This window comes from Dermacentor andersoni, chromosome 10, assembly GCF_023375885.2.
Source record: "Dermacentor andersoni chromosome 10, qqDerAnde1_hic_scaffold, whole genome shotgun sequence".
NCBI lineage: Eukaryota > Metazoa > Arthropoda > Arachnida > Ixodida > Ixodidae > Dermacentor > Dermacentor andersoni.
In genome coordinates this window covers 127,429,814-127,452,144 of record NC_092823.1, presented here as the reverse complement: position 1 = coordinate 127,452,144, position 22,331 = coordinate 127,429,814, and the positions used below count along the sequence as shown (strand labels likewise).

The window sequence follows — 22,331 nt, the reverse complement described above, 5'->3', positions numbered from 1 at the left end:
GATGTTGTTGTAGGAAGTCAGAACACGTTTTCAAGTTGATTCCTCAGCTTTTGCCTCTGGCTCCTCTTTTCTACAAAAGGAAATAAAACTGAATTAAAATCAGCTGAATTCAGACGTCTCTCTGCATACTTATGCATCTGTAATGCATGAAATTGAGTCTTTCTTAGGAAGCTTTCAGAGAATTTTCACTGTAACATCCATTCAATTATGCAAATTTTGTCAGAGGGGTTAGGTTGCATATTTGATTTCATGGCAGCCACATTTCAATAGAGGTAGAAGACGAAATGATTGTGTGCAGTGCTTTTTTGGTGCACATTAAAGAACTATCGATGGTCAAAATTAATCAGGAGCACTCCACTACTAGTGTTTCTCTCATATTCCTTGTGTTGCATTTGAAGTCTGAGCTTTATTCGCATGAAGTAGGATTTTACGTGACATGGCAGGTCCAACAGCTATGCTATTATTCGGTATGTTAAATCATGTCAATCACTCTGCTATGATGAGGACTATTTTTTCACCTTTCATTCTGAATATCTAACAAATTCACTCATCTCTCTGGACGCACATGAATGTGTAATTACATACAGAGTGTGTATTTAATTGAAATTAGCCACATTTTCAGAGGCTAGATGCTTTGGAGAAGGACATTCCATTTGTTTTTGGATATTTTTAGACTGGATGTGCCACTATGTTGCACTTGTTTTGAAAGCACCATCTATGTGCTTGCCCAAAGTGGTCAGTTAAAATTAAGGACTATGCAACAAGCTATGGAAAGAAGAATGATGGGTATAGCATTAAGAGATAAGAAGAGACCAGATTGGGTGAGGGAACAAACGCGAGTTAATGACATCTTAGTTGAAATCAAGAAAAAGAAATGGGCATGGGCAGGGCATGTAATGAGGAGGGAAGATTGCCGATGGTCCATTAAGGGTTACGGACTGTATTCCAAGAGAAGGGAAGTGTAGCAGGGGGCAGCAGCAAGTTAGGTGGGCGGATGAGATTAAGAAGTTTGCAGGGACAACAAGGCCACAATTAGCACATGACTGGGGTAGTTGGAGAAGTATGGGAGAGCCCTTTGCCCTGCAGTGGGTGTAGCCAGGCTGATGATGATGATGATGACGATGATGATGATGAAAGTGTTCTGGTCCAAAGTAATAGTTGATATTACTATCACTATTACTCGGAAGACATTATTGAGAGTACAAAAAAGTTGTGAAGCTGTCACTGCCATTTATTGTTAATCAAGTGCCATAGAACGTAAAGAGTATTGGTAGTGTGTCTCTTTTCCGATTTTTCAGTGATTATATGGCTTAATATTGAATTATTTTATGTATGCCTGCTTCAAAGTGGTGGCTTGTTGGGTAGAACATTCTGTGCTTCTTGCCTGGCTATATTTTGAGGCTGTATAGTAGAGTCTTACACTGGAATGAGCTGGGACACAATGTGAAGAGGGTTTCACAAAATACAAACCGAGCAAAAGATATGATTTCCCATTTTTGTTCATGTGATGCTGAATCTGTCCCGTGAGATGAGGTAGTTTCGGTCCCCAGCTTCGTATTTTATCATGCCTGCTTGCTGTTACATTTAAGTCTATCACTGGAATGTGGCACAAATCTTTTAAATGACACTAGCTTTATTCAAATTCTTTCATTGGCGGCCTGATGAGCGAACTTACTCCTTGTACGTGGGTTTTGTACATACAACTGGAGTTGGGCCTGAGGCTGAACTTTACGCTGACACTTCAAAAAGAAAGAAAGAGAAAAAGAAAAAGCTAAGGAAGGTTGTGAAATAGTTGATGACTTTGTATACCCCACTATGTTTGCGCTGTGTATGCCAAGAAACGATCCCAAAATAATCATCAGAAACAAAGTCTGCCAGCTCAGTCATCAGTGGCCAAGGTAAATATTTTCTCCTACTGAAGCTCCCTGTGTTTGTTTTTTGTTTTCCCCCTGCAGGAAAATGGCCCTTCAGAAGGGGTTCCATCGCCTGACGGCTCCCCGGAGAAGACAGCCAACGATGCCATGACCAAACACGCTATCTCGTCACTCGTCTATGGGGAAAGTGAGTTTGCATTCTGTTTTGTGTAATAAATGGAACCCTAAAAAGAAAGCGTCCATTTATCACACTTTTGCTCTTGAAATAAGCACGAAGGAAATTAAAAGATGATTCCTTTCTGATTGTTGTCAGATCCTTATGTTCATTTTGTAGACATAATTATTTAATCGTGAAGGTCCTAAAAAAATTTTTAAGGAAGTTTATAGAGATGATAGTTTGCTGACAAAGCTGTCAAACACTGGCATAGTTGAAATGAACGTTGAAATGACGTGGCCTTCTGGAGTAGTTTTTGAGCAGTGCTTTGCAAGCTGGAAAAGGCAGCACAGGAAATGAAATCAGGAGCAATAAGCTTGACACCAATTCCTCGGAATTCACACCTAATGCATGAAATTAGCCAAGGTACTTCCGAATAAACTAGTATGTCAATGACAAACACTCAAAGATGATCCCTGGTCATGGCATGACACATGCTGCACTCATACGCACTTCCTACAGTGATGCAGAGCAGTCTGTCCCTTGTGCATTTGTGCTGCTTGCTTATAGTACAACCTTTGTACCTTGTTTTCTTTGAATGAAGTCTACATATATCATGTAGCCTATTCCATTCTTTCTTTTGAGTATTGGTTGCATCACACAAGGTGCCTTTTGCGGACTTTGTAGCCGCTGAATTGCACATGCTCCTCACGTGATCACTGTCACTTTATTGTTTCTTTCTGCACCCGCCGTGGCAGCATAGTAGCTTTGGTGTTGCGCTGCTTATCCCGAGGTTGTGGTATCAAATCCCTTCCACGGTGGCCACATTTCAGTGGGGGCGAAATGAAAAAACACCCATGTATTGTGCATTAGGTGCACTATAAAGAACCCCACATGGTCGAAATTAAGCTGGAGGGCCCCGCTACAGCATGCCTCATAATCATATTGCAGTTTTGGCACTTAAAACCACAGAATTAAATAATTTTTTCTGCAGCAGACATGATGTTGATGATCCCGACTACATTGTCCTAGCAGAAGACAGGCATGCATGAAGCTGAGTGACTGACAGGACACGCAACAATTTTCAGCCTAAGCAGTAAAGTCTGCCTAAAGTACCAGTTGTCATCCACTCAGTGCTACTATGAAGCTTCAAAGGAAATTGTGTGGTTCCTGAGAAAGAAAGCTTTCCATTTGAAAAAGAAATTTGTCCTGTTCCAGGGCCTGGACCTGACACCAACGCCTTTCTTAAGGAGTTCATCCTACCATTTGAGCTAACCAGGATGCTAGCAAATTGCAGAGTGAAGCCGAATCAATTTACAGATGGAAGCACAGAGACACTGAATTCAGCAAACCACTTTCGCATAAATTTTCACTCTGAGTTGTCGATTTAGTCTCGCTCTACAATTTGCTAGCCTTCAAGTCAGCTCAGATGGTAGAGAAACCGTCTCAGAAATGTGTTGGTTGTACGTTTGATCCCCATAACTGGACAAAATGTTAGGCTGCAACGCCTTCTTCTTCTGAAAGCCATATGGGTTTTGTTTGTGCTAATATTTGGTCGATGACAGTTTTCACCTTTCTTGAAACTTCTTCCATATTTCAGATTTTCACAGAACTGATCTGTGAAGCAAAGCTTTCCATGGGAGCAGTGCCGACGCGTTGGATGTCATTTTTGTTGGCGCTGTGCAGGGCTCAAGACGCTCTCGACGGCTGAGCTGAACGAGGTGCTGGTGGAGCTGGAGCGGCTGATCCGCGAGCACTCGGAGACACTCATCCAGGAGCTGGCGCTGCGGGACGAGCTCGAGTTCGAGAAGGAACTCAAGAACACCTTCATCTCTCTGCTGCTCAGCGTGCAGACCAAGCGTCGGCACTTTCAGATCGACCGGCGCAAGGGGCGCCCGGTCAGCCATGGTGTGCCCGAACCCAAGGTGCGTACTGTGCCTATCTCCTTGCATTTGGAGAAAGTGATGAGTACAACGGTGAAATATCCACTTGTATGACATAAATGTCCACTGAACCAACACAGGGAAAAAATAAAAGCAGGGGCTAAGGTGCAGTTGAAAAGAAACCATTGGCAGTCAAACGGTTAAATCCACTCATGTTCAGATTACGATTTATTTTTCATATCTGCATTGCTTTTGTGATTAACAATCCCGTTGTGCACCCTCAGGCTTACGGAATTGAATTTCTGACCCTCTCCTTCTTCACTGCGCAGTATCTCACCACGGTGATCCCTTACAATGTTGACAAGGGCCCTCCAAACAATGCCTCCCTACAGATCCTCATCAAAAGTGAGTATCACACCAATGTTCATATCTGCCACACGAGCGACTGCATAAACAAGTTATTGCAATATTACAACCTAAGATTATGTTCACGAAATGTGTAATTTTAATGAAGCTGCCTTGCTTCGCCTATCTCACTTCTTCACATGTTTCGTGTCGCATAATTTTGTTTCTTTCTTCGTATATTCATTTCAATTGCGAAGCTTTCAAAGTTCATTGCGCAGGACTCGGGAACCTAGGAACATGCATGCAGAAACGTATGTACTGCATGGTATAACGTTTGGAGGTTATAACCTTACCTCCAGAGCGCCTATCCAAATACAGTGGAATCTCGGTAAGCAGACATCGCTTAAACGTAACTGCCTCTTAAATGGAATACCATCCTTATGGTTGGCTGGTTTTGTATTCATGCAATTGTACTCAGCATTGTCTCTCAGTAAATGGAAGTCTTGATAAACGGAACCACTTTCCCTGGTCCCTTGAGGTTCCATTTAAAGAGAGTCCACTGTGCATGGAAATGGAGAAATCATTTTCCTTGGCATCCACTGTGCCGAATGTGATGAGGTTTGTTGCATAAAAAAAAAATTTATATCTACTGACTGTACAGAGCAGGTTTTTCACTAGGGACGTGAAATTCTTTAAGAATTGGTGGAAATCATAGTATAGTGTAAAAAAAACGGAAGCATCAAATTTACAACTGTGTTACTTGGCAATAAATGGTATCACAAATTCTGTGAGCTGTGCACCTATTGAGATGTATAAAGTGGGCAAGACTTACATGCTCTACACCACTCCGAAATGTATACCAGTAATTAGTGAGTGGCACTTTTTTTGTACCTTCATAAACATTGTAACAGTTTCACATAAGGTGTAAACTCGTATATCAAATGTGTCTGCTTGAGATGCTTTAACAGATATAGTTTACAGAACTGCAATATTCATTTTTGATGCTGAGTTATAGGTTTGTAAACATGTCCTTCAATTTTTTCCTGAAACATACTGATTTTCGGCAGTATATATATAATACATATATATATATATATATATATACGAAGTGTGATGTCGTAAATCAAAATTCTGTTTCCTACAGTTGCTAGAACTTAGCTTTCTCGCACAAATGCGACAAATTTCCTTAAAAACAGTCCAGCAGTGGTCTCATGAAAACGTTTGTGCATTTTTTTTTGTACGTTTAAGTCAAGAAATTGGGTTTAGTCCCGAGCTGAGGCGTGTGTTTAAAGGGAACATGAAGTTCATATTTTGGGACCGATTACAGCTCAATTTTGGCTTAAGGGCCTCAGCAGTATTATTTTTTTGCTGTTTGAGGTCTGTCTAAAGTATGCCATCAAGCGTCTTTTTCCTGCAAAGTTGATATATGTTAAATCTGTGTTCATTTAATTACTAATTAGGCATTCCCTTTAACAGTGAAGCATTACTGTATGTACCTGTGTGTACATGCATAAGTGTTTGCATCTTGTTTTTCTGTTGTCCAAGTCCAAAACTAAAGCAGCACAGCAACAGTAATGGTGAAACACGAACTAGCCCTTTGTGAACCAGTGTTCATGCACTGTCTCTGTTATGCCTTTCTTTTTCTGGTTTTGAAATTGTCAGACAATCCTCTCGCTGATATCATGTTTTACCAATGTGGTATCGCCGTCATTAAGCTTCCCTGGCTCACACGCATGCATCCAGACATTCCTGAATACTGCTCTCATGACCCCACAGAGTGTGCATGGAGATTTGTGTTATTTAATAGGGGTATGCGAAAATAAAATGTAACAGAATCGAATAGCGAATGTTCGAATAATTTGATTCATGAATTGAATCTCTACTGTTTGATTTTTCGATATATTTGATATATTCGAGGTAGAGGCACGGCGTAGTGCTACATGTTGTGTGTGCTGCGGAGCCCCTCGTGCGTGATGCCACCCAAGTGGGCGTTTCACTTCATTTGCCACGCGAAAGGGAGCGCTGAGCGTGCCGCAGACGGGCTACCCTGTCTGATGCGGTAGCCGGCTTCATCACTGCGAGCGCTCCCTGACGTTGGCCTGAGGCACGGATCGTACACATAGCACAGAACAGCGCCGCCTGTGTTGGTACAAGGTTTGTTTGACAGGACCGATCGAAATGATAATGTGATGCAGACAAAACAACGAAAAGCTACAGAAATTGTGAGAATTGCCTACTAATGCATAAGCATTGTTTGTCTCGACTGTGGCTTCGTTTATGCTTAATTTTGCTTACTTGCTTTTCCTAGCTTATGCGCATGGCCTTTCCAGTGGCAAAGAATGCTAAGAATTTAGTAGACAATTGTAAGATTTTGTCAGAATTGTCGGCGTCTGGCTGTTTCAATGCAATCATACCAATTGAGTCGGAAAACTGGGCACGAGCGCGCCTCAGTGGAGCAGAGCAGTCGGAAGGGAACACCAGCTGCCACAGTAGCGTGTGAGGCATTGTGTGAAGGGAGACTGCATCACCGTGATGTCATGTCATCCTCGTTGTTGCTCTTGCAAGCCTATCGATGCTGAGCTGTGCTCCCTCAAGGGCTGCAGAAGACAGTGCCGACCTTTCCCTTCTTTATAAACAACCGCTTCTCTGTTATGCCTGCGTTCCTTCGCCACGCACGCTCTTGCCTTCGTTCTGACTTCGCCTCGGTAAGGTCCAATGAAAACGCACCAACAGTCTGAATGTGCTCACTTGCCTGCGAGGCATTCATTAGTCGAAGGATGCTCAGCAGCATTCATTTGGACATTGGGCCACCCAAAAATCTCAAGTTGTCCCCCCCCCCCCCCCCCAAATTTAAGTTGGCTCACTCCCAAATTTCAAGTTGGCCCACCCCCAGATTTGAAGTTGACCCACCCCAAAACTTCAAGTTGACTCATTTCCAAATTTCACAGTCCACGTCCAAATTGCATGTTGGCCCTCCCCGAAATTTAAGTTGGCCCACTCCCAAACTTCAGCTGCGCCACCCCCAAATTTTATTTGGCCCACCCCCAGATTTCAAGCCCAGTTGACCCACTCCCAACCCCAGATTTCAACTTGGACAACTCCCCAAATTTCAATTGACCTATGTTCAAATTTCAAGTTGGCCCACCCCCACATTTAATTTGGCCCATGTCCAAATTTCAAGTTGGCCCACCCACAAATTTCAAGTTGGCCCATCCCCGAATTTCAGTTGGCCCACCCCTATTATAATATTCCCCATGCATTTTCTAAAGAGCCCTATGTATCTCTATGGGTATTCTCAATTTTTCCTTTTTGCTTTTAATGGTTTCTTCTTGCTTAAAGGTTATCAATCATCTACATTTACACTGTCATAACAATTATATGTTTTTGGAAATTACGCATTTTTGTGCAGGTACAAGGCATTACACTTTGACAGGGCTGGGGAGCTTGCAAAAGAATGCTTATGCATTGAAACAAAAATGTGAATGGCAGCAAAAGTGGCGCATATTTCGTTAAGTCGATCGAGTCGATTAGCTGCCGATAGGCACATCAATTGTGCTGGATATGCAGTGGCGGTCTTCATGCTGCTTCAACAGTCGTCAATCTAACCCGCACGTATGACCACGTGAGCGATCGCATGATGAGCCACCTGTATAAATATAATGGCAGCAAGCTTTAGAGAGATTTAGATTAGCACACGCAAGTGGCTTGTGTATGCAAGAATTAGGTGCCACGGTATTGCGCATGTGCAGGCCCAGACGTAGGGGGTCTCGCGGTGGCTTTCGGCGAATTTTCGTCGTGGCCACACTGCCTACACCATTAGGCCTAATCAACATCAACGGGCATCACTGGTTGAAGTTACAGTTTGGTGCCGAATTTATGCGGATCTATTTGCAGCAGCCGTGTCACATTCGGAAAGCCGACAAACTGCCTCGCAAATGAAAGCGAGTGCACGGTATGGCAACAAAGTTGTCCACGGCTGCCATTGTTGCGGCACTCATACAGTACAGTGGCCTCTCATTCCCGACGCCGTTTGTAAACGCATATCTTTTTTTCTTCTTCTTTTTTGTACCTTCGAGCTACCCGTCACCAGACACGCTTTGGCTTAACAACGGTGGGTGCGAAAGTGTCATGGCCAGTTACATGCATTTGCGCAGATGGTGGATGAAGAGGAAAAATGTGAGGGGGTGGGGTGAGCAAGCATCGCACGAGCTTACTTGCAGATATCAGAATCTTTGACATGTGGCAAATCACTCCGAGCCTAAGAATGAAATGGCGTGGGCGGCGTGTGCTCTTAACTGTCGGCAAAGGCTACACGCGGAGCAGTGATCGAGTCACGTGATGCACAGTCTTTTCATCTGTCATGCAGATTGGCCTCACAATAACCCACCTGCCATAAAGTTGGGATGACCCATCTGTGATTTGGAGAAAAACTGGAAAGCAAAACTTTCTCCAAAGTAAATAAATGATTGGTTCACTAGTACAAACAGGTCCACTACTAAATTGAGAAACCTCATTGGTATTCAGTGCAACAGAGTGTCACTAATTCATTAGTTTCATAGAGAAAAAAAGCACTTGACTTTGTTCAGCAGAAATTTTATTTATAAAAAGTATTTTTCAGACCTTCATATATGCACTAGAACTGACCTGTATTCAGTACTGGCATACTAATTTGGTGTTCCCTTTAGTAAGAGTAGACCATACTATCTTGGTTTCTTGGTTTCTCTGCACTTTTGTTATTGATAGCTCTATGCATTCTTATTATGCAATGCTAGGAGACACCCAAATGTGTGCATCATATTTTTCGCCCAAAATTTGTAAGCATTCAATCTTGTGAAATTTTCTTTTTGTGTTCAACATTTTATTCAATATTTGGCTTTGTTTCCTTCATTTGATTGGATATTCAATTCCAAATCTACTATTTGCGCACCCCTATTATTTTATGATATTGCAGTATTTTTCATTGGCATCTCTTCTTTGATCAAACTCATTGAACAGAGTTTTTGGCTGCAAGAATGACATCAGTAACTTTCTTCGGAATAGTGACTCGCTTGCTTTTTTACACTTTCAACTGCAGTTCTCCATGCCATCAATGATGACAGCCCCACAGTGCCGACACTCTTGACAGATTACATTCTGAAAGGTAGGTGGCCAACCATATCGATAAGAGCATTACTAAAGCTGACCACCCAAGTTTGTGTTGTCACAGCCATGGGTAGTAGCTGTTCAGCAGTGTGTTTAAATTAAGTTGTCCATACATTATAGACCTTCAGCTATCAGGCCCATGCTGTGCTTACCGTAAAAACCGGAATATAAGTCGAACTTTTTTTCAAAAAACCATTGCGAGAAGTCAACCCTCGTCTTATATACCGGACATTGGCGGAAAAACTATGGAAGTCTTGCAACAATGGGCGGATGAAGTAAAGAGCCGCCTTGGCCATCGCCATCAGCAGTAGCGTGGCGTGGTGACATTGTGGCACCGCCAATTTGCGTTTACATTGTCACAAAGTTATATTGGTTAATGCTTTTTCACATTTTGTTTCAAAATGAGCGGAAGCCGACGGCAATTCACCGTTTCTCAAGAAAAAGGCAATTGAGTGCGCGGAAGCCCACGGCAACCTCGCGGCACAGCACGAATTTGGAGTATCCGAAAAGAGCATTCGGTACTGGCGGAGGCAGAGGCAGCAAACCGACAGAAAACGTCATTCCCTGGGCGGACCGCAGAACTGCAAGACAAGGTTGTGGAGTTCGTCCGAGAGCTGCGTGTAAGATCGCTGCCTGTGACTGCCGAATGCATACGTTTTAAAGCGGTAGAGATCGCGCACGCCTCTGGACTGGGCAGCGAGAAGCACTCGTCATCCGACTCTAGTTCGGATGACTCTGATCAAAGGCATTGCTCTGATTCGGAGTAGCGCTTGTGCACTTTGTGCCCTTCTGTGTACACTACACCCGGCCAATTTTTAACAGTATTGCGCGACCATCGACCCACGTGTTTGTCAGCACCTTATCATCATGGCACAAAGCGGTGAAATAGCGAAAGTAAGTGCACGTGTACACCTGCGCGTATCGTTTGTTTTGCTGCTCAGCGCCGTTAATAAGGTGCCGACAAGCACGCAGGTCGATGGTCGTGTGATACTGTTAAAAATTGGCCAAGTGCACATGCGAGCAGCATTTAAATAAATACTGTCACTATTGTGCATGAGTCACATTTTTTTCAAGGTAAGGGTGTCTTTCGATACTTTTGCCATTGAAAAAGATTTTTTTCATATTTAGAATTCCTAAGTTGGGGGATCGACCTATATTCCGGTCCGACCTATAGTCCGGTTTTTACGGTATCCTACCAAGACTATTACTAGAGACAAGGCACGCTTTCCAAGGCACACTTTCTTTTACGTTGTCTGCCAAAAGTGAACCATTCTCATTTGCTCATTTCAGTCCTACACAATAGAGTTTTTGTGCTTACACACTCCATTTTGTGTGCTACATCTGTCTGTTGTCATGTGTCCAGAAAGCTATGCTTAAAACTGATATGTTTTTAAAGGAAAGTCTGTTTTATGGAACGAGTTTCGGTGTGCATACACTTTATTTGGCTTAATACATCTGTCCATTATCGTGCCTCCACATCATTTTGCATGTTACATCTGTCCATTATCATGTCTCCAGAAAATGAAATTTAAAACTTACATCTGTCTTGAAGGCCAAGTTAGACAAGTCTCATTTCTGGAATAAGCTGACATGCTTAAGTTCTTGGTGAATATGCATAAAATGATTACCCATACAAGTTATGTATTTCTTTAATTGAGTCAAGATGTGCATGGAATGAGGCACCTTAAAAAAAAAAGCAGGAAAAATGTTGTGAATTCTTTCTGAAAGATGTGGGAGGAGTCAAAATGCTCATTAGCTGGCAAGATTGTGGGCAAGATGCACTCACAATTACAGCATGAGTGCATCAGTCATTTCTTCATATCCAACGCATGTGCACGGGGTGTACAAAACATGGCATGCTGTGTGGAAAGGTTAGTGGCACAGCACCTTATCATTTGCGCTATTACAATTATCTTTGCTTGGGCTTGTGCTGCCATGACGTGATGTGTTTATCATTTCATTATCTAGTTGCATTATCCATCATATGGTATGCTTTGTCTCTAGCCTTCGTAACATTGCCTGCGATGCAAGAAACTGTTTATGTCGGTCATTGTCGCCAATTAAAGGGTGTCACTAGTTGCGATTGCTGAGTGAGCTTATTTTGAAGCCGAGTACAGTGGCAGGGTTTACTGCATGTCTTACATTACATTTTGCAGTTTTATGTCCAACGTAAAGCGAGGAGTTGCCGAGAAGCAACTCTTGCCCCGGATCATTTTTGCGGCCTGCTCTGGTGCCGACCTCAGCCCTCGGCTCTCGACCCATGCATCGCAAGGCTGGCGTCCAAGGCTGGCCGGAGGCTGAAGTCTGCGAATTGCTTGCGCCACAGAACCTTGGGAAAACTGGTTGCTAGGGTTACGCCATTGTTCTATTTGTTCTCGCTTTGTCTCGTGTGAGACTTATTTATTATGAGAGGTGTGCTGGGCTCGCTCGTCAGAAAGATCTTTTTTTTATTACTGCTTCATGAAAACTTGAATGTGAGACTTTTTGGAGACCCTTTGCTTTCCATAACTGTCAAACTTATAGAGATGACAAATCATTGAAATGTTAAAATCAGTGTCTCATAGTCTCTGTGAGTCTTTTTATATGAAAGTAATAGAAACCACCAATTCATTAAAGGCTTAATTTTTTTAATTGGCAGTGCTGCACTTATGTCAGTGATTGTGATTTTAAGAGGAGATAAGGTACAAGGGCGAATCAGAAAGTCTTTGCCCCTATTTTTTATTAGCCAAAATAAGGTACATACAGGTAATTACAAATATACCTGCTATGCTACGTAACCTCGCACTATCTTCCGCATAGTCCCCACACTGGTTCAGACATTTGTCTCATTCAAGCACTTAATTTGAATTGCCCCTGTGCCACGTTGTCATCAGTCAGTGATGCACAGAGCCTCCCCGAATGCTCATTGTCATGCCAGTCTTCACGGCCATTTTGCAAACTCACAACACCACCACCTCCCACTTCTCTAAACGGGACACCTTTCCCTGTACGTGGGCTGCATTTCCCTGTGGATTTCTATGGGCATTCGTCCCTTGCTCCATAGATCACACATCATTGCTCTTACGCCGTGGACGTGTGTAGCACAACCGCCATCTTCAACAACTGACAGCAGCACCGTGTCGCAGAGCTACTGGCAGATAATGCCGGGCTGGTCCAAAAAAAGACCACCGCTAAGAATTTTATATGTGGACTTCGCATTCACAGCCATAATTTAGGTATAAAAAATAGGGGCAAAGACCTTCTGGTTCGCCCTCGTACATACCCTTGTGCTGAACATAGCCAGTGGTTATTCCCGCAATTAGTTGGCAGCCCAGACTTCAATGTTAATTTCCTTTGTTTGAAAAGTCATTTTAGAAAATTGCCTGTAGCAGATGAAATTGTGCACCCTTTCACTTGGATTCAGGTAAAGTCACATCTGCTAAACAGAAATCCTAAGACTTGCACATGTAGATATGTTCCTTATTACATTTTAGGTGCCGTACCTAGGCTTGACAGAAATGCCTCCTCATCTGTCATGCTCGAAGCTGCATTTTGCTAAGGCTCCATGGCACAGGGTCTCCAGACAGTCATTGGAGAACATCACTGCTGCCACTCTTACTTATTGGAGAGTTATTTCAGACTTGAGCAAGGCAGCAACAATCTTCTGCATCGCTGACCTGTGTGGCTCTTTAATCGTGGTTGCATTTTGTGAGTGCCAGATAAATGCTTGGCACAGTGGCACAGCAGCTCTGACCCATGCCATAGTCACTCGAGCCATTGGACTTAGGTTTGCACTTGCTTTCAAGTGTCTTTCATGCTTGAGCTTGTTTTAGAGCTTGCACTTTTTTTTATGTTGTGGATATTGTGGAGAGACAGCTATATGATGTTTATTATATAGTTTATTTAAAGTGTACAAATACAGGAGCCACATTGTGGAACGATCATTCCTGGGAGCATCATCGTCAGCTCATGCCACTTTCTTGTGAAGGAGCTCACTGCATTAACAGGGGCCTGAGAACTGAGGAATCTTTTTCTGTTGCCAAATGACTTTTCTCTGAACCCTGCGTTAGGTGGGATTTTGAGCTAATCAGTGCAACATAACGCGAGACTTCAATTAAGAGTGCATGCGCAAACGACTGCACATTCATTTCTTGTGCTTTTGTTGTCTCCATTACGTGTTCTCCATTGAGTCTTGTCCTATACGTGCTACAGCATTGGGCCACGATGACGTAATGTTTCACCACTCGCTGGTGTGCCCCTACACAATCACTCTGGCACTCTATTGAGGCCGAGATCTGAATTTTATGCGTTTTGTGCATTACGTCTTCGTTGCATATGACGGGAGGACACGTGGCAACGTAAACATGGCGACGTCTTTGGAGTGTTGACCAGTGCACCGAATATGTATGCTGAATGTTGCAGTACACAAAAGCACTGCCAGAAGTGATCGTTGCACAGTGTGAACTCAGCTGTTTTGTTCAGTTGGTGTTGTATGTTTTTAACCAGGGTCTTTTTTCTACTGATGTTTTGTGCACATGCACAACTTGATTCTTTTTGTGACCTGTTTTCTCGGCTTTACCCCGTGTCACGTTTGTTTTGACGTCATAATAGGCTACGAAAGATTCACACCTGATTTTTGTGAGGGTAGTGAAACAACTCGTTATACAAACTTGTTATAAATCTTCATCTTCTACATGAATGATTTCGCCTTTTTCTTTTGGCATGGGGCACTGAGCAAACAAACTGCTTGAGGAAGCAAATGGACCCATTTGTAGAGCTTGACAATGTGTACATCCATGCTGATTACAGCCAATGGCTGCAGTTCTTGCATGGGTTTCGTGCATTGGAAGAACACAGCCTCCAACAGCATGGTCTTTTGGTAGCTACATTGAGCTAAGATTAACAACCCCCATGTCGGATAAAATATTTCGTGTCTAGTTTGATCCGAAGTTGGTGATACCTCGTGCACAGCTTAGATGTTTGATTTTCAGCTATTGTACTTTCAGGGTACAAACTCAGTGGAATCGTGCAGCTGTAGCCACCTGAGTTTAAAGCTAGCGCAGTGCACTGGTTTCAAAACTCGTCACAGGGTACAAAATCTCAAGAATCTTTAGATTTACTTTTTAGGCCGAGGGCAGTTGTAACCTTCAGTTGGGGTGCAGTTAAAATTACGGGAAGGCAGCCAGCCTCACTTCTGTGTCAGAAAGGTGGCTTGTGTATCTGAGATTGTCTAGACATTGTTGCACTTTTCAGCAATTAATGCCCTTCAATTGCAATGTAGGCTTCAAACCTTGTACATAAGGTCATAGCCACGTGGTATGTGCGAAATAGGCGCCATTAATGACCTCGTAGATAACTTAAAGCTCTCTCCACCTGTATGCGTCTACTAAATGGACCATGCTTTGTAAAAGCAAAATTTCTGCTTGGAAGACTTTTGGAGTGTGTTCTCATTAGAAATGCTTGACTAGATTTTGGTCGATGTGTGATAGCAACATTCAAGTCTTGCATTTTGAGCCTCTCAACCATAATGTAGCCCTTTAAAGAAGCAAGCTTTTGCACAAATCTGTATTTGCACTTTCTTGTCATACAGATCTTTGCATGCTTCATGGGAAAATTTAAATGTGGAGTGTTTAAATTGTCGGATGTTCTTGTTTCTTGAGCAATTTTTTGTCAGTTATGTACTCACTGCATCTGTTTGAAACTTATGTTTGCCAGAAATGTCTGCTTGTTACGAGGCAAGAACAAAATTGTTTTGTGTATGTAAACTGAAGTCTTTTTTCTTTTCCAGTAAATCCAAGGCCAAACTTATTTTCAAGAGACAAACAAATGCTTCATTTACTTAAGAATCTTAAAGCTTCAATAAAGTTTACCACTCGAATTAATGTGTGCAATTTTTTTATACAGAAGGGCCCAAACTGTAAAAGAAATGACACTGACTTGAGGGAAAAAAACTCAGAACATGAAGTTTCTTGACGAAAAGCTTAAGTCATACGAGACTCTTTAAGCGTTTACAATAATTTGCTTATGATAACACAGCCTGTGGATGTCTTGTAGAAGTGGTACAAACAGAGTTGTACTTTTTGACTTTACTGGCGATGTTCTGCATAGAAAGCTTCTTCAGGAAGCCAACTTAGGCGAAGTGGATAGCGACCATCTTTCTAATCTCGCCCGCAGTGCATGGCGAACCCCCCCCCCCCCCCTCAAGCGTCTTTCTTGTAAAGGCCGTATATTCAAACATGTCTCATGACGCGAGTGAATTGGAGCAGGGAGGGGATGTTGCGATGTTCTTGTGTTCTGCTATTCATTGTCAAGTGTTCACTCCCAGAACTGTGCTTACCAGATAAACAAGGCATGCCAAAGTTCATGCGAATGAAAGAAAGAGAAAAAAAATATACGATTACAGGTTGAATGCGGAAGGCGCCAAGCTCAAGTTGATAGACTACTGGTGTGATGTGCCTTTTGAGCACATTGCAGCAATTGGGTCACGATACAACATGCTATTAATTGTGCATATTACTTTATTTTCATGCAAGACGTATGCGCTGAAATTCCATAAATTCAGATACACTTCACATGCGCAATTAAACGTCATGTTCACAGATTAGTGTTTGTACAGGCTCTTTATTTTTGGCTTGTCACTGAAGATTTAGTGGATTTTTTTTTCTGTAAAATGCACTATTTTTTTGAGACAGTGTTTAAAACAACCACTGCAATTAGTTCTTGCTGCAGGTAAACCTTGCAGCGCAGGACTGTCAGCACACCCTTAATGATTAACCATAGTTTCTTAGTTAGTGAACCCAAGATCTTGGCACCCTTTGTATTCATACTGACTGAAGGTTCCTGTGTGCTTTGCCTGCTAGAGTGATAGAAACAATTGTTTTGCGAATCCGAGTCGGCTGCAGAGGCACAAGTCGCTGAACTACTTTCTCACGATTCAAGCAAGTCGCTCCTGCTGTTGCAGCTTTGCGATCATGTTGGCGAAGGCGCCTTTTGTGAAGCTTTGGCTCAGCTGGTGACGCGATTATAACGCGCGGCACATGAGCTTGTACAGCATGTACCATGTGCAATCACTTAGGGAATTTCTTGAGCATATTCTGCCATTGTTCAGCAGTTCACCTTGACTGAAAGTTTTCTTTTTTGTTAGCAACCATAGATTCGTTGTACCATCAGTGTTCATTTTTTTCACCGCTTGTAGAGTGTCTGCTTAGCAATGTACCTATTCTTCGAAACCTTTTGAAGTGTGGTGTTGATGTTGGCATGATCTTCCTCCAAGTCCACAAGGTGATGTGGTGTTCTCAGCACTGCGCATGCATGTCATAAAAGTATCTGTTGTTTTGTGACATATCTATTTTTTGTACATAACGCTACTCTCACCACTTATAAGCGTCTAGCAATGTGCATATTGAGATAAATGTGTGTGCTTATTTGTCTTCTGGCATTGCAGTTCCATGATCTGTGAAAGGAAACATGTACGGTACATTTGCTGTGCTCATTTTGTTTCTGGGTACAGCTTAGTGTTTGACGAATCACGGTAAGGAAAATTTGCTCTGGCAATTTAAAAGCAAAATTGGCAGAGCCTGTTTTATTAGATCTGGCTTTTATATCTTTATTGAGCAATTGTATCAAATGATAAAACATGCATCGTTCTAGTTGAGTTCTTGCTACACACTTGATAAAAGCTTGCAATAGAGAAAGTTTTTTTTTATATTGACACACTATAACGAAAGTTTGGATGAGATGCAAATGCTATATGGCGTACAGTGTTGTATGTTGTACTTCCCATGTCTTTACATCCAGTCCAACTTCTCTGACTAATGGAACTTGTATGGCATAATTTTAGTGTGCAAGATATCTAGACGTGTGTGGAAACTCAATTCTCATTCATATTTGGTGATCTGCGGTGTTGGGTTCATGACAAACTTAAGCGTTTCACTCCTACACTGAATACAGAGAATACAGTGCTGAGATGCATCTGCATACAGAGGCAACAGAGCAACACAATGAGTGGGCTCATTGTTGATGATTCATGATAATATTTGCTTTTCAGTGTCAAAAACTGCTTCATAATAGGCTCAAGGGCTAAATTGTTTGCTTCATCATTTGGTTGCCAAATTATATCACTTTTCACATCGTTTATGACTGGCAGGTCACAAGTATTCTCTAACCTCTTGCAGTTGCCTGAATGCCGTGCCCTTTTTTTGCAGTCTTTTGATGCACTTAATGGTGTGCTAGACTCAGGTTTCTTTCAGTTATTTCCGTATGTTTCTGGTGCAGCTGCCAAAATAGTCTTTGTCATGAATATTCGTTGCGTGAGTGAGAGAGTGTGAACAGCTATGAGTGCACTCCTGTTCTGTGACAGGATTATTTCAGCTCCCAAACCGTTAGTCGTTGGACGTGCGCTAGCTTGTGCAATCCTCAAGCACCGTTTGCAGCAGACAGAGAAAGAGGCTGACATTTAAATGATGTGGTGTGCAGATCACCACAGAAACCTTCATAGGCAGCAATGAAACCAAACGTAGTCGTAGGTGTATGTGTTCCCTCTTTGCTGATGCTTTGAACCCCCTCATTGATTACCATGAAACTGTGTCATGTGGTTGACTCAAGCCAGCTAGTCCATTTGGGTATAAAGGGGCAACACTAGAAATTAGCAGTTTACACTAGTGCTAGTTTATCAAACATTTGCTCTTATTTTTTAATGTACAGGTGTTCCAATTCACCCTACCTTGATTGGGAGAGAGGACTGCCCTTGTGTGTGTCCAAAATATCGTTTGGGTTCTTGTGTGTCAAACACTTTGACATCAATGTAATAGAATGTTTTGCGAGACTTGATACGGTCTGGAAGCTGTACAGTTAGGCAGCACTGTGTGTAGAAGCGAAGGGGAAACTTGGACGGCACATCTTTGTGTGCTGAGATGACTTGTACATTATTTATTGCTCTGCAAATCCTCTTCCTTCTTAGCACCACTTGAAACTGTGTGTACAGCACCCACTGTGAAGTGCACTCGACTTTGCGAAGTAGTAGTCCAATCTTCTTTCTTTTGTTCCTTGTGAATATCACGTCTGCTGGGTCGTGTCGGCGATATACTGAAAGCTCACTTGAGGGTCACAAACTTGTAACAGTGTATGAAGTACATGAACCATGCATGGTTTGTTCCTGCAGCTCGTTCCAATTGCACTGCTCCAGCACTGCAGAGTAGCTCTGTGTTGTGCCATCATTGATTGCACACTGTTGCTAAACATGGAGTTGTGGACTTTGGTGACTTACATAGTGTTTATGGTGCCGTGTTCTCTTGCTCGATATATTGCCCTACACTGCTGCACGAACTGCGGTGGCTGTGGTTCATTGAGAGCGAGTGCAGTAAGTGATTGAGTCATGCTGAGAATTTTTTTTCCACCTTACGCATACAGTTAGAGAACTAGGAAAAGACTTGGATGCCCTTGGAGGTATTTGTGTGAGCAGGTGGTTTCTTGTGTTGAGAGATAAATAAAAGATCAACTCTATCTTGAGTTATGTGCATTGTCTCACTTTTTATCCTTTCATTTGCAGTATAGATGCGTATAAAGATGCGGAGTACTAAGGCCAATCGAAATTTGTGAGATGCAGTCAGCTTGTACAATCTGCAAGAGTATGTTTATTGAGACCAATTAGTTGCGCAACATCCCGATTATGAGAAGAAAACTTGCAGAATAATAAAAATGGGTTGTAGCGCATATGTTGTGCATTACCAAGTCATTACCAGCAGCTTAGCTATCCTAGTGTACAATTACTATATTCTACCATTACTAGCGTATGAAGCAGAAACTTGGAGGTTAACAAACAAGCTCGAGAAGTTGTTAAGAGCCATGAAATGTGCGATAGATTAGAAGTTATACAAGTTGAAGGTTAAGAGATGGACAGGGAGTGGTGTATACTAGACATTAAGCAGCAGTAACCCATATTTTAGTTGGTTATGGGAAAGAAATAGAGTTGGACAAGCCATGTAATGCAGTGGGCAGAAAACTGCTGGCCTATTATGAGTTCAGAGAATGGGAAGTGCAAGAGTACAGAGAACAAGGGAGCATGATGGAATGAGGATATTTGCAGGCTTGGACTCTGCTGGTGGAAGACGCAAGCAATTGGAGATCCTTACGAGAGGCTTTCATCACGCAGTGAGCCATTGTAATATCACTAAATGTGTGAAACATGTTCTGCCGTGACCCGAAGTCTCAACTACTGTAGTCTGGCGACACCTGTTCGAAAGTTGCCCAAGTAGCACCAAAGGCTTGGCAGCCATAAGCATGTATTCTGATAATTTAATTTTGTGCTTATGGCTACAGAGCAAAACTGACCAGAGTCTAGTCTGAATATAACAAACCTGGGTAAAGAGAATTATTCTTCATATTGAACACTCGAAACATACTGTCTGGTGCTCACCCGCCGTGGTTGCTCAGTGGCTATGGTGTTGGGCTGCTGAGCACGAGGTCGCGGGATCGAATCCCGGCCACGGCGGCCGCATTTCGATGGGGGCGAAATGCGAAAACACCCGTGTGCTTAGATTTAGGTGCACGTTAAAGAACCCCAGGTGGTCAAAATTTTCGGAGTCCTCCACTACGGCGTGCCTCATAATCAGAAAGTGGTTTTGGCACGTAAAACCCCAAATATTATTATTATTATTATGTCCGGTGCTCATGTAAGAGAACTCTGTATAACAAATGGGACATTGGATATGTAGCACTCCGGCCGTCCATTTACGCTTGTGCGCCATGCTAAATGACTCTAAGAAACTGTGCAAGGCACAGCAAAAAATTATGTATAGTCTCGTTATCAATTAAATGGGTTTCTTGGTTGCTTTCTTTCTCCACTATATATAACAAATGCATATGCATCAAATACATCACAAAAGCTTATTTGGATTTGATATTGGCGAGTTTGCCCATGCATCAGAATACCTGATCCATTGAACTGTCTTTATCGCGTAGACATAAGCCTGTTCGTTATAACCAAGTTCGACTGTACCGTTGGATCTGTTATTTACATTTGAGCTATTGTTACAGTCGACGTGGACTGTTAAGTTACCATTCCCAAAACCTTGCAGCGCATGCTTCGGGCCAAGAAAAGACTCGGTTCACGAGAAAACTGTGTCTGAAGAGTCTGCATACTTCTAGCGCAATTCAAATGGCCCACCACGGGGGGGGAGAGTGGTGACGTTGCATACGCCATTGCCGCCTTTTTAGTAAAACAGTACCCTACAGATGGCACTGTGGTTTTCTGCGCAATCCAACGCAAGACTTGAGCGTTGGATTTGCCGCTGCGGCTGCTGTTGGTGAAGAGGCGTACACGGTCCTATCGGGAATCCCGTTACATCACATGGACGTGGCATTCTCTGCTACTTGCAGTTTGTGTGCGTTTCGCGAGCCAGCATAAACAACGCAGCACTACGTGATCACAAAATTACTGAAACGCGAAAACGCGGTAGGCACAGAGTGGAAAAAAACGAAACCTTTCGACCACCCGCATCATTGCCAAGAGTAACGTCAATGAATTTTTTTCTAAAAATCAAATAGAGCTGGACAAGTAGCATCTTCTTTCGTGTTGTAATGCAATACAATGCTCTTTTCATTACGAGTGCCATAAAGATTCTGTCCTGCCAGTACAATACCTGCATGAGTCCTGCTTAAACCTTTGGTATGACTTCAGATACATGAGATTACAAAGAAGTTCTCCGTTTCATTCAGTGGCAACAACTAAATCGCCCTGTTTCACATTTATGAAGTGTGTGGCGGTACAGCGCGCATGTTTTGGGGGCGAGCTCCACCACTGGAAAAGCTGGCGCCACTGTCGGCGTGACGTGGCATGAGGTTTCACGTGGACACAGCGGCCGTGTCGACTGCTTCGGAAGCGCTGAAGCGAACTGAAAAGGAAAGTTTAATGTCCCACCTAGCTGCGCTGCGGTTCTGATTAAGTGGGGAGGTTTTTCGCGCCTTGGTTATCTACTTGACAGCATTTGAAAGCACTATAATAGGTAGTGACTGCTTTTGGAGGCGTGCAGCATGGTAGTTGCGGCCGGAGACAACGCCAGTTGCGTTTAACTTTTCCTTTCGCTTCATTATTTCCTCGAGTGACGGCTCGCCGCAACGCTGGCAGATCCTCGGAACCATATACCCGCAATATGGATTAAATAAGGTGGAAAATAATATAATGCGAAACAGCGTCCTCATCAGACCCTGCAATAACAGTTAAATCCATAAGCAGAATGTCTGTCACCCGTTACCTCGCCTGGCTTTTCCCTAATTGTACAGCACTTTTCGTGCAACATTGGCAGCTGCAAACAAGAGTCGCACGGAGTTAAGAAATTAAGCGATCTACTAAGGGAAAGAGCCAAGGCAACAGCCAAACAGGAAGGAAAAGCGAAAATTAGCAAATTTAACCGTTGTTGTGAAAATATTTATGGATCAACATTTTTTTATAAAGGAAGTACAGAAAACGCGGCTGAAAGTGAAGAATAATTGCGTTTGTTCTGAATGACGCTTCTACAGTTATCAGTGAAGCCGTCTGACGTAGCCACTTCTCTGCTGTACTAATTTGGGTGTTTTTCTAACCATCCGCGGTGGGCGAAGTACGTTTAGGACAGCGTTCTGTGCTCTACACGATTGTAAGGGACTGGTGACCACGCATCGTTACGAAACTTCCCGGATAACAACACAAGTCGGTTTTGTCACTTAAATTGGTAGAGCAGTAAACGAGGGACCCAAAAGAACTGGGATTTTTCCGCAAATATATGTAGAACTAATTCAAAATACGCTGCTAGAAATCTTTATTTGACACTTTCGCTTGTTTACTTGTTCTTGACAGTGTTCTTCCCGCGCTTCTGTCACGAGCGAGTCCATTTGATGTGGTTCCTTGTTTGCCAAGTAAAGGAGAGGTGTAGCTCACAGGCGTACCTGTGAGCTAGGTGCACTTTATTTCGATTCACT

At 42.8% G+C, this 22,331-nt stretch overlaps 1 protein-coding gene across 2 annotated transcripts in view; it reads left to right on the top strand.

Moving 5' to 3' along the window:
* Positions 1 to 18,884, top strand: part of Unc-76 (fasciculation and elongation protein Unc-76) — a 55,384-nt gene extending 36,500 nt beyond the window's left edge. For both annotated transcript variants that reach the window (XM_055078066.2, XM_050192602.3), the window contains exons 6-10: positions 1,956 to 2,061; positions 3,715 to 3,953; positions 4,241 to 4,316; positions 9,331 to 9,396; positions 11,555 to 18,884. In XM_055078066.2, the coding sequence (XP_054934041.1) occupies positions 1,956 to 2,061; positions 3,715 to 3,953; positions 4,241 to 4,316; positions 9,331 to 9,396; positions 11,555 to 11,571 (504 nt within the window). In that variant the 3' untranslated portion in view covers positions 11,572 to 18,884. The remainder of the gene's footprint in view (positions 1 to 1,955; positions 2,062 to 3,714; positions 3,954 to 4,240; positions 4,317 to 9,330; positions 9,397 to 11,554) is intronic.
* The last annotated feature ends 3,447 nt before the right edge of the window (positions 18,885 to 22,331 follow it).